Below are 13,199 nucleotides of genomic sequence, written 5' to 3' on the forward strand. Positions count from 1 at the left end.
GTTACAACTAAAGGAGGCAGGCTCCGATACCAATGCTGAGGTCTTTAAACTCATTAAGGATGAGCCCACCAGGTGGGGCAGTAACTACGCGTTGCTTGAACGGTTTATAAAACTTGCAAAAAAGGTCAGCGGGGTGCTTTTAAGGTACATCTCCGTCCAAATGTTGACTGGGTCCGAACTGGCGGCGGCTGCTGAAGGTCGCAATTTATTACAACTTGTGGCTCATACCATAACAGCGTTGGAAGGGAAAACTTCTTCCCTCTCAGGAAAGGTGATTCCCATGTTAAAGAACATGATAAGGGCAAGATGAGTTTTTCTCGTGAAAATACGATTAATTATTGGCTCAAGGAGCATAACTACCGAGCCAGTCAGTCAATTGAAACTTATGTTTCAAGCACAATATGATCTGAAATTTAGTAATATAGAGTTCAGAGAAACATTTTATATTGCAACGCTTATAGATCCTCGTTTTAACACTCCCTACCTATGTCCTTTGGCTCATGCACAGGCTGTAAAAACCGAATCGAACATGATCAAAACTCAAAGCAATAAATCGACTGAAAATCCTAAGGAATCTTCAAGTTCATCAACGAATACAGGGTCAAATAATTTATGGGAGCTTCCATCACCAAATGGTTTTGAATACAAATTTCTCTAACATACTTCTCGTCATACGAAGGTACGCCGAATATACATCATATTAAAAAAAATAAACACGAACAATACTAATTCATAAGTAGGTATATTGGAATAGTTGTTAACGTCAGACGTTCACCAGGCAGGTCAATTGTTTTACAATCCTAAAATATCTTCAAATAAATGCAACATTGATTCTTCACTATAAACATTACCGCGGTATAAATGCAATTCTGGTCCATTAGTTATGATTTGTTTTCGCAACAACATAAGGTCACTGCTCGAAAGCTACTAGCACCGCGCCTTTCTGCACGTTGCTACCCTCGGCGTTCGGAACCGACTTGACCACTCCATCCTTGGCCGCCTTCAGCACGTGTTCCATCTTCATGGCAATCAGCACCGCCAGCGGAGTGCCAGCCTTAACGGTATCACCCGGCTTCACGAACACCTTGTCCAGAACGCCGGGCATCGGAGCGAGCACACTTCCGGCTGCTGCACCTTCCAAGCCGGCTTCCGATTGCAGGAATTTGGGCTGAACCACCTCAGCTATCGTTAGGCCGTGCTGTTAGAGGAAAAAAAAACATAATTACAGTTGATTCAAAAATTTTGGATAGTTGAACTAACATCATCATAAAGTGCGATCGATCCATTTTCGATGACGGTATTGAAGCACGAAACGTGTCCATTGATGTTGGTTTGTAGCAGGAATCGATTGGGATGCGGTTTCCTAGTTGCGTTGATCAACAGCCATTCTCCATTGTCAACGCGAACTTCGAAATTCACGTCCTTGGAGCGGAGTTCAATTTGGTGTTCAGTGTCTCCAACCTTAAGCTTGAAGGCTCTAGTTGGCGTGTAATTCGGGCGGAAGTCCAGCTCCAAATCAAAAGGATTCTGTCGGTTGAAAGACTTTCTGGTCGTGGCATTCTCATTCAAGACGTACGCCAAAGCCATTTGAGCGATCCGTTCGGCTGGAACTTTTTTAATCGGGAACAACGAATCCATATGTTGATCGATAAAGCCAGTATGCACATCAGCCGCCTGGAAGTGATTGTGTTTGGCCAAGTCAATAAGGAAGTTAATGTTGGTTTGCAGTCCTGCAATCTGGTAGTTACGAAGTTGTTCAATGAGTAGTTGCAATGCGCTCGCTCGGTTTTCTCCCCATACGACCAGTTTAGCAATCATGGGATCATAATGGATTGAAACTTCGTCACCCTGTCGAACACCGGTTTCTACACGAATCGTATTGGATGGTTCGGGTGTAGATAAGTAGTTAAGGGGACCTGCTCCCGGTAGGAAACCTCCAGCTGGATCCTCAGCGTAAATACGTGCTTCGAAAGCATGTCCCGTTTTCTTGATTTGTTCTTGACTAACTGCTAAAGGTTCACCGGATGCTACCTTGATTTGCCACTCAACGAGATCCGTTCCAGTGATCATTTCAGTAATAGGATGTTCCACCTGTAGCCGAGTGTTCATTTCCATGAAATGGAAGCAGAGATCTTCTTTGTCCAAAATGAACTCAACAGTTCCCGCTCCAACGTAGTTAACGGCTTTGGCGGCACGAACTGCAGCTTCCCCAAGCTGACGGCGTAATTCTTCACTCAGTCCAGGAGCTGGAGCTTCTTCGATGATCTTCTGATGCCGACGCTGAACAGAACAATCCCGTTCGTACAGATACACCGCATTGCCGTAATGATCTGCGAATACCTGCACCTCCACGTGTCGAGGAGATCTAACGTACCTCTCCAGTAGCATTGCACTATCTCCGAAGGCCTTCATCGATTCTGTTCGAGCAGATTGCAACGCAGACATGAAATCTGCTTCAGTTTCAGCAATTCGCATACCTTTTCCACCACCTCCCCGTACGGCCTTGATCATTAACGGGAAACCGATCTTCTTAGCTTCCTGAACCAACCTCTCATCCGATTGATCGTCTCCGTGATATCCATTGATAATAGGAACTCCTGCTTCGCTCATAATGTGCTTCGACGTACTCTTTATACCCATATCCCTAATGGCACTAGCCGGAGGGCCAATGAAAATGACTCCCTCCTTTTGACAAAGTTCAGCAAACTCCACATTCTCCGACAAGAAACCATATCCCGGGTGAATAGCTTGACAGCCAGCTCGCTTAGCCACCTCAAGAATCTTGTCTCCCCGCAAATAGGACTGCTGCGAGGCTGCCGGTCCAATATTATACGCTTCGTTGGCCAACTTAACGTGCAAGGACCGTTCATCGGCATCGGAGAATACGGCCACAGTTTGAATGCCGAGCCGATTGGCAGTTTTCATCACCCGACATGCTATCTCACCTCGATTAGCTATCAACAGCTTGGAGATCTGTTGCTTGGGAGCATAGCTGGCTGAACTAGTGGAGAGATATCTGGAAAGGTAGGGAGAAAGTTGATTGATTTTTGTTGTTAAAGTGTTTGCCAATCCTCAAGATATTATTGTCAAAAACTGTCTGTTATTCTAAATTTGTAATCTATGTTTAGCTTCCATAAAACTGTCCGAAAGCACAAATTCATCTCTTGCGTCCCTTTTTCTTCCTATCTTTTGACTATTAGGACGTGGCTGGCGCCGTTAATTGATGTTCAAAGAGAGAGCATCAGTTTTGTACACCGAGAATGTTCTGACAATCCCAAGCGTCTTTCTTTTGAAAAATTGATGGCCTCGTTCAATTACGGAGTTGCAACCATATTGGTGACGTTGACCTTGTAAAAATAGTTTAACACTGTTTTACTTTTATTGGATTCTTTTTCTATGAATGTTGTGGAGAGAATTACCTACTTTAAGAGATAAAAAGTTAATCTGCATGACACGTGGCCGGTGATTCTAGTAATCACTTTTCGACTAAGACCATTTGTTGTGCGAATTTTCATCTGGAGCGTATATTGGAGTCATAATGTTACCTAATGTTTTCTCAGCTTGATAAATTACTAGAAGTATACTTCTAACAGTAATAATACGTGAGTTTGTAACAAATATATGAGAATTAGCGGTCTTCTGTTAGCGGAACCAAAATTTGCTTAACATTTGAATTCGCTAGCTTAATCAAAATTTAACGGCAAAATTAAACCGCTAACAAAAGTTAATTTAAGTATGTTCATTGACACGTGCGACGAAATGAAATGCTAGGTAGAAAAATTTGTAAAGGAATGAAGAACAGGCGGATAGGCAAGAATCAGATGAGCTTCGTAGGATAAAGTTTTTGGATAGGTGGTGAAAATTGTAAGTCTAGGGCATTTTTGTATTAGCCAACATGAAAGTGTATAATTAAGTGAACTAATTCAATGTTGTTTCGGTCCAGTAATAGCACGGGTAGACGACTCAATCTCTTGCGTTCAAGTTATCCCTGGATTTTGTTGTTATTAAAATACTCAAGTTCACATTTTGTTCAATCAAATCAACACCTGAGTCCAATCTGCTCAGGGGTTTGTTCGATTCAGGAATAATGTAGGGAAGAATGCCACAAAGTGGTACATTCCTGGCAAAAAAAAAATCAGAAATAATAGAAATAGTCAAAGTGAATTTTCGTAGCGGAAAATTAGTGTCCCAACTTTAGTTAGCGATCCTGAGCTTTGCCGATCGCCATCAGGAGTCGATATATAGATATGGAGTAATCTCAGATGCTTAAAACTGCTCAAAAAATTTTATAACACAAACTTTTTATTCCAAATACTAATATAACTGATGGAATGTGCAAAAACAGAGCAATTACACGTTGCTGAATAGCTCGCTTATTAAATGGTTAAGATCCTGGAATTGAGCTAATTGCTTAGCTTTGAGAACATTCACCGTAGGCAAGTTTCTAAAACCGAAAAGGAAGCTGTCCTACTTGTAGAGTCGAATGTTTACATCTATTAGACAAAACTTAATTGATTGAATAAATGGTTTAAGCCTGCGTTGAATACTGATAACATAAATATTCCTAATCTACGCCAGAAGAGCCACACCAATCGATATGTTGACGCGTCACTAACATCGACAGGGCTAGCGCGATAAATGATAATAACTCGAACGAGGGACATTGTTATATAACAATATCCCAAAATTTAAAAAAAAAATTTCGCTTTAAAACCCGTGCCTTACCTTCGGAAAGCATGTCGCACTTTGAACAACATGTCGTTGCACTTTCCTAAGCTTTAAAAGCACTATTTAAACACTAAATAAAACTCCCTAGTCAGCCTTTCCGATGGAATGTATTATTGCTTGCTTGCGGTATGTTTTGATCAAAATTTGGCACGCAGTTGGTGAGTTCGTTCGACAGACTGACTGAATGACACGGCTCTGAACTAAACCATGTGCGCAGGTCGTCGTCGTTTGTTGATGTGATGTGGATAGTGATCAAAACAAGGCTCTCACTACCCGGTTTGGTCAAAGTGGTTGTGGGACCAACCGTCTGAGCCATTTGAGCAAACCAGTCGTTGTGAGTTTGTTGCTATGCTATGGTGGTGAGCCAGTGTGGGAATGGTTCCTGAAATAATATGCCTCTGATGGCTGAAATGGTAATGATCATTCCGCAGATAACAAATAGCTAATAGTAAGTAAGTAAGTAAGTATCTGTAAAGATGTTCGAGTCTAGAATTGCGAACAAAAAAAAGATAATTTCTTATTTTTATGAATCATTTTTAAATATTTTCAAAGCTTAGTTTTGAATATCATAGGATAAAAATAATAAATCTTAAGAGCGACATGGAAAGTTAATTATTTTAGGTTTTTTTAACATAAATAATTAGGAAATATAAATTTAGTGATTATTTGGGAACAAAACTTTACTGAGTTGCATAGGTTTGATTTTGATTAGTGGTATATAGATTGAATTGTAAAACTCGAAACGAAATTTAATTTTTTAAAGAGATTAATCACCGTAGTTTGTGTTTGTTACTTTAATTTATCAGCCAAAGTAATGTCCTTTTTAGTAGGGACATCGTTCGCACTGCAAGTTTTCCCACTTGTGGGGCGAACCACGGCCACGCTTGGCGTACTAATGTGTGGTGGTAGATGCAACTCTATCTATCACTTCAAAGTAGTTGGCCCGTGAGGAACAAAAATTTGATATGTGAGGATAATGCTTCTCAATGAATTCTACCCGTTCATTTTACTGTGTAACGTTCTATCCATCTATGAAATTTCATAATCTTAGAATTCCCTACTAAAAAAGACATCACTTTTCACCGATAAGGTCGATAAATTAAAGTAACGAAATTTTAATTTTCAATTAAATAAGAATTCCAATAAAATAAGAAGCTTTCCAGAAGTAATTATCTATTAAAAATTTCAAATCATAAATATTTGAAACTATGTACATAATTCCAAATGATATGACTGAGAAATGATCAACATATAATAGCTACAACTACCAAATAGAAAACCAAATTTCAAAACTTCAGCACACATGAAAAAAAAATCCGAAAAAATGAAAGTTCCAAAATTAAAATTCAGTTCTAAGAGTTGCACTTTCTAACTTGGAACTTTTACCGTTGTTTCTAGAAAATTTAGATTCTTTGTTGTGAATTTCAACACATTAAGGATCGAGAAAAACCCGAAGCTGGGAAACACCAATATTCAGCGTTCTATATTCAAGAAACCACTGGACCAAATCATACATGTTTTGTGTCTGAATTTCCGAAAATGATGCGTTTAATTTAGTCGAATCTTCATTATTGAATTTGTAAGATTTGAGTAATGCTCTGAAGTGTAACACTCTTGAGGGGAGCTATAAAACGAGATATCTCGTATTTGGTCCGCAATGTGTTAAATACCTTCTCAGTTATGAGACGTTTTTTGGAAATCGGCGTATTTCTGATTTATGAATCGACTATAGAATGGTTCAAACTACGCTTCAACGGAAGAGCGAGATAAAGGATTTAGGAGTCGTTTTTGACTGTAAGCTGAAGTTCACAACGCACATTGGAGCGATCACAGCAAAGGCGTTCGCTACTCTAGGATTGATACGTCGTAATACGAAAGATTCTACGAATATCTACTGTTTGAAAACGCTGTTCAATTCTCTTGTTCGGACCGTGTTAGAATACTGTGTTCAAGTCTGGACCCCCTATCATGACGTCCATGCTAACCGCATCGAGCGAGTCCAGAAAAGCTTTTTACGTTACGCACTTCGAACGCTACGTTGGAACGATCCTGTCAACTTACCGCCATACGAGCAGCGGTGCAGGCTCATTAGACTGCCGACACTCGCTGAAAGGAGAATTCTTCTACAACGTTTGTTCATTTATGATCTTCTGATGAGCAACATAGATAGCAGAGAGTTGCTCGAGAAACTGCAGATCAGTGCGCCGTCTAGAACATTACGCCATTACTATTTCTCCCAACTCATCGTACACAATACGGCCTTAATAACCCTCTGGAAAATTCATGTCGGCATTTTAATCATGTTTACCACCTTTTCGACTGTTCTTTTAGATTAAGGATTAGTTAATAAGTACACATCTGTGCGACATAGTCGAAGGTGAAATAATAAATATTAAAACCGTGAATTCCTAATTCTATATTTGAATTTTTGGTTCCAAAATTTTTCTTACAACATTTTTTCTTGAACAAGGCATGCATAAAGAATAGTAAATAATATAAATAAAAATAAAAATATAAAAAAAAATTTTTTAAAGAAAACATTTTGTATTAACTCAAAATAGCAGGTAATAAGCCTATTCTTTTTAACCACAAAGATCACCAATTTTAGCAGTGGTAAAATTTTTCCAAATACTTACAAATAACAGTGAGAGATTAAGTTCGCGGTTCAAATCAGATTCATTTTCTACTCATGTAAACTCGATTAAAATTAAAAAACTCAAGTTTGAAACTTTGAATTTGAAGAATTCGCAACATAAATAATGTTAAACAACAAACGAATATAAAATATATTTCCAATTGAATTTTCACTTAAAGATGAAGTACAAGCTCTTTGACCAACAAAAAATTATTATTAATGATTTAATTCATAATTATAATCTTGTAAAAAAAATGAAAATCAATATTTTTCTTAAAACGAAATCTTCTAAATCGTTCCAAAATGTATATACATAGTTGTGATTTCCTCTGGTTTGTGTTTCCAAACTGACTCTGATTGAATATCAAATTGATGAATCTCGAATCTAAATTTTGCAGCTACAATCTTCTGCAATTTGGTTTTTTTTTATTAAATTCTTACATTGATATTTTAATCCTGAATGAAAAAACAAAATTAACTTCGAGCTGAATCTGAATCTAAATTTCTAATTTCAATTCTGAATCTGAATCTTGTCTTTGAACTTGTGTTCAAAATTTGTTCAAAGTTCCATCTAGATAAGAATTCCTATTACTTGGAACTACCAAGCGAAATTTGAAGCAGAACCCTCAAAAAGATATATCTTTTTTGAACTCTGTATTTTTTGTTTACAATATGAATTCGTTATTCAGTTATTAATTCAAAATTAGACTTTTGGATCTAAATGAAAATTGCAAGCTATGAAATTTCTATAGGTTCCGATTCATCATAGGAATTAATAGTAAAAATTCCAAATCAAAATCTCAAAAATGGTTTGTTATTTGAAATATTTACTTTTCATATTTCGGAATTATGAGTTTCGAATATGGAATATGCAACAAGGTTAAGTTTGAAAAGCAAAACCAAGATTAAAATCTGGATTTTGTACGAATGATGATCAAAACTGAAATTCAAGAACAAAAAATTGAATATAGAATGCGAAATCTGATCACAGATATTGAATTTTAAATAAAATTTGGAACCACGATCCCCGGAATAGTTCTGACCTAAACTTTCCAGATCTGTTTTTCCGCAAATATCTGAGCCGTGCGAATCCGGGCTATTTTCCTCAATATGCCCCTTCTCGACGTTTCTGTTTTGTGTCTTGAGCTACCTCAAGGGATATCTAAAATATCTGATTTTTTTAAAGTTTGCAAATTATGCAAATAGATGACTTTGTGCTTTATGTTGAGACTACTTATTTCTAAATATTGTAAATATAAATTTATAGTTATGTGATCTTAATGTTAACTTCTCATTTCTTTTTTGTAATGCTTATTATGATGAATTTTGAAATCACTAATCTGAATTATACACTTAGAATTGTACAGCTAAATTTCTAAATTTTAATTAAATGACTTCATAATCGTAAATACAGAAATACAGATTTCAAAAACTTTTAATTCTGTTTTCATGATTTTAAAACTGTTGTTCAGACCTCATATTTCAAAATTCAGCTGAAAGATTTTTTTTATTTTTGAACTCATAATTCAGAATGATGTATATATTATGCGTCAATTGGGAGTCATTTTTAAATCTTTTAAACCCTGGGTTCTAAAAAGCTCTGTTTTAGTTCAAAGCTTATGCATGATTTTTTGCAGAATTTTTATGTAACATTTACATTTGAACTTTAAGGTTTGTATGGGGAACTCGAATATTTTGTTCTTAAAAATTAACATAATTTTGTTTCTTCTGTGGAACCGACCCCGCTAATGGTTTTTGTGTCGATGTTGAAATTCTCCGCTGAACATCTTTGTCGAAAATCGTAGCTTCGTATTTCGTAACTTAAAGTTTATGAGCTGTTGAATATGGATATGTCATTCGGCATTTAAAACATATCAATTCAACTGACATCGCTGCTGAGGCTTAGCGAAGTGTTTCTTGAAAAGTAGTTATGCAATTCTCCGTTTAGTTATGCAATTCTCCGTTAGGCTAGGGTTACCATACATACTCTTTTTAGATCGAAAAATGAGCGTACTCTTCTTTTTGTAAAATCTTGCGGAATGTACTCTTTTTTTGTTGTAAGACATTTTACCACAGAAACAAACTTTTTTCTTCCAGTTCTCAAGTTGTGTTCCTATATGTACAAAAAGTCCGAAAGAAATGCATTACTTTATGCATTAATGACACGGTACTTCAGGTTTCTCTATTTTGTTGAGAAAAGCTTTTCCCAGGCGTCGAAATAAACTATGCAGGCGATCAGCGCCTTTGAATATGCAATGAGCGCCCAAACAGTTGGCAAAGAGCACAACAGCAATTTGAACTCTTTTTAAAATGCAATATTTTCTCATGTTTGCGATGTACTGATCATTTCGCATAATTCAACGGCCTTTTGACTTTTCACTAAAAATCTGCAAGAAAATGAACAAAAAATAAAATCGAAAACTTTTAATTTCTAAAAGTATTTGATGAAAAGTCATTATTGCCAGCTAGTTCACATAACTACATAACTGACAACTGGCCTGGATTCGACCAGAGCGAACTGAACGCCATCAGCGTTTTTTCGAGCCACTCAAACTTTATGTGCAAATATTTTCATCAAGATGCGAAATACTTAATGTTTGTGATCCAAAATCGATTGTTCATAATCCATGGAATTCATTTGAGTCAAAGAAATTCGCTTTTTTGATCTAGAATAGCGATTGTACAAGATACAATTTCGCTTGTTTTTAAATTTTCTCATGGCGCTCAGTTCGGTCTGGTCGAAGCCCGGCCAACTAATTGTCACTATTTGAATGGCCTTAAATTTCCTGGTTTTTCCTATGTCTCCTTAATATTTCAAAATATGATATCAACGTACTCATTTTGGTGCTAAAGGATATGGTAACCCTACGCTAGGCCCCAGCAGTGATTCAGATGAATTTATTGTTTCTCAATGCCAATAGATTAGGTTAGCATAGTTTTTCCGCACACATCCGGGCTGGACAAATCCAGGCAGTTTTGTCTGATAATCTGGTAAAATTTGGGCATTTCAATTCAAAATATGTTACCCCATAAACGGCAAATTTGGTCAAAACTCAGGAATTATCCAACAAAACTGAAGAAAGAAAAACAATTGAAACATTGTTTCTTAATCGAAACCGTTCATTATGACTTTGATAACACTTCCTTGATTTTTTAAATTTTTGACGGAAAAATAATAATTATTATAAATTTTATTTGAGATTTTGGTTTGATTTTGCAAATATTGAATAAATCTGGGCTTTTTTTAATCAAAATCCGGGAAACCGGGAGACCGTACTTTTCCCAAATTTCAAATCAAATATCCGGATAAAACCGGGCAATCTGAAGAAGAAAGCCCAGGAAAAAAAATTCTCTAATAAGACCTTGAGTGTCAATTTGACTCTCCTTGCTTAAAACCGCTATATCTCTCTGGTTTCTCAACCGAGTTTTACAAATTTATAGTTTTGGAGAACTCATTATGTAACAAATATGTTTCTCAGACAATATTTACTTAAATATAACACTTCAATTTTTCGCTATTCAAAGTCTACCGTACTTTTCAATCAACGAATCGTTAAAATTGTTTAAGTCACGCCAGATAAATTCTGGAATGAGGATTGGAAAGTTGACGTAATTTGGTACATTTTTGCATCTTTAGATTTTTAAAATAGGAAACACAGAATTTTTGAAAAAATTTCTAAGGTAGCTGTTTTTCAAACTTTTTGTAAATTTGCAATTTCTCAGATTCTCAGAAATTCAACTTTGCACTGGATTTTGAGTATATTCACGATTAATTTTGCAGTAAATTTATATTCGTCAGAAAGGAAATTTCATACTGATTCTAGTGGTGTAATTACACAAATATGATTTAGGCATTGTAAAGGTTAAAATTTGAGGGACGAATGAGGGTTAAAACATTCGAGACGGAGCCTTTTTTGAGCTCTTTGTATTTTACTGCTATTTAGATAACTTTTATGTCGTTCGATTTGCATCAAAACCCATTCACAATACATTTTGTCTAAACCGTACGGATTCTTTTGATATTTGAATATGATATTCCCGAGCAATAGTAAACTCACAATGAATCATTGTGAAAATAAAAAAAAAAACAAATCTTTCAATATCTTGAAAAACGGTATTTCAAAGCACACAGCAAATTTTTTCCTCGATTTACAGCAAAAAAAATGCTGCAAACGTCCAGCAATCCAAATTTTAGCTGGAAACCAGCGAACATGACTTTTCCAGCACTTGTTCTTTCTTGCTGGAAATTTTCCAGCAATTTATCCGTATTGCTGGAAAATCAGCAATTGATCTGCCAGATTCATAACTTTGTTAAACTTGAGGTGATTGTATCAGACCCAAATGACCTCTGAGGTTAAAAGGTCTTAAATAAATATCATCAATTCATCATCATCATTTAGGTGATTGAAAAAGAAAGAGCTCTAAGTTTAATGTTGTACAAAATATTAAAAAAAACTCTTAAAGCGAATCACAGATTGTTTAGGGGGCATCCATAAATTACGTAACGCTCCTAGGGGGGGGAGGGAGTAAGCTCGAGCGTTACGAATTGTGACATAGGGGAGGGGGGGAGGTATGCTCATCGTTACGTAACGATTTTTTTCCTTAAAAATTTCAGTTTACTTAATCGCAGCTATTTTGATGTCATGCCATTTTCGCAGAATGATAAACACACAATGATCTGCTTAAAATTTGTGGGCTACAACATGATTGAAACTTGTTTGTAACCTTTCCCTTGAAAGATTCTGAGATAGACTTCGACAAATGCGGATTGAACATCCGTGAAATAATTGTTGGAAACCCGAATATTAGGTTCATTTACTCCGGTTGAACTCAGTTCAACCTTAAGACGGAAATTGTACTATTTTTTTCTCAATTGATTTAAAAAAAAATGCAATTTTGATTACACCGACGAATACTACTAAGTGGAATATATTTTGCATAACAAGTTATACTCCTTAAACAAACTCAAGTTAACAAGGTAGATCATCAGTGAACAAGCACAGAGCAACTCGGATTAAGACAATCAATTTATTTTATCCAAAAGTTATCATCATTGAGTACTAAGAAGCGATTTGGATAGATATAAATTCCGTTTTGTAAAACCTTAACAAAATTATGTTAAAATCAGTATTAAAAACATTACAAGAAAGGGGGGGGGTGGCTAATTATCAGCGTTACGTAATTTTCGAAGGGGGGTACGTCGTAGCGTTACGATTTGTGACATACGGGGGGGAGGGGGTCAAAAATCTGCATTTTTTGCGTTACGTAATTTATGGATGCCGCCTTAGCATGAATTTGACAAGAAAGTTGACAACGTGTTTGTTTTTATTTTACAGACTAATTCAATTTTCAAATTCCGGCCGGATAGTCGCTGAATGATTTAGAAAAAGCATGCTATATGGTTAATTTTTTGTGATATTTAAATTTTGTTTTATATCCATTCATAAATCCAATTATTTATACCAAATCATGGGAAAACATATACGAAAAGAATATCAACTCGCAGGTTTCTAGAAAATCTGTTTGAAGATTGCTGTTTTTTCAGGGATTGAATTGAATTGCTGAAAACTTTGCTGGAAAACCAGCAGGATAAAAACCAGCAAAATTTTGCTTGTTTCCGACACAAAAAAAAATATGCACAGCAATTTTCATTTATCATACATTTTAACAAAGGTTCAGTTAAAAAGAAAAATAAGATGATAACTTGAAAACATGAAATTAACTCCAGGTATAGAAATACGTACAAAATGAATGAAACTTTATTTAAACTTACACACCTTCTCTCAAAATAGAAGGGCATACACTATATTTACCACCAGGATTTTATGTATGCTTT

The 13,199-nt window shown here is 36.0% G+C and overlaps 1 protein-coding gene across 1 annotated transcript; it reads right to left on the reverse strand.

Moving 5' to 3' along the window:
- Positions 1–697: 697 nt before the first annotated feature.
- On the reverse strand, positions 698–4,956 carry LOC129759376 (methylcrotonoyl-CoA carboxylase subunit alpha, mitochondrial). The gene is made up of 3 exons (XM_055756807.1): positions 4,726–4,956; positions 1,261–3,016; positions 698–1,198 (listed from the first exon to the last, which is right to left on the reverse strand). The coding sequence occupies exons 1-3, from the start codon at positions 4,755–4,757 to the stop codon at positions 911–913; spliced, it is 2,076 nt and encodes a 691-aa protein (XP_055612782.1). The 5' UTR covers positions 4,758–4,956; the 3' UTR covers positions 698–910.
- Positions 4,957–13,199: the final 8,243 nt, after the last annotated feature.

The sequence above is a fragment of the Uranotaenia lowii genome, unplaced genomic scaffold (genome assembly GCF_029784155.1).
Source record: "Uranotaenia lowii strain MFRU-FL unplaced genomic scaffold, ASM2978415v1 HiC_scaffold_144, whole genome shotgun sequence".
Taxonomy (NCBI): domain Eukaryota; kingdom Metazoa; phylum Arthropoda; class Insecta; order Diptera; family Culicidae; genus Uranotaenia; species Uranotaenia lowii.

What these genes read in the sequence shown, in the direction of transcription:
- LOC129759376 (XM_055756807.1), bottom strand. Translation starts at nt 4,757, where the DNA reads ATGTTGTTCAAAGTGCGACATGCTTTCCGAAG. An exon ending in GTGCGACATGCTTTCCGAAG is followed by an intron (nt 3,017 to 4,725) that starts GTAAGGCACGGG and finishes CTACCTTTCCAG; the next exon opens with ATATCTCTCCACTAGTTCAG. An exon ending in CGATCGCACTTTATGATGAT is followed by an intron (nt 1,199 to 1,260) that starts GTTAGTTCAACT and finishes TTCCTCTAACAG; the next exon opens with CACGGCCTAACGATAGCTGA.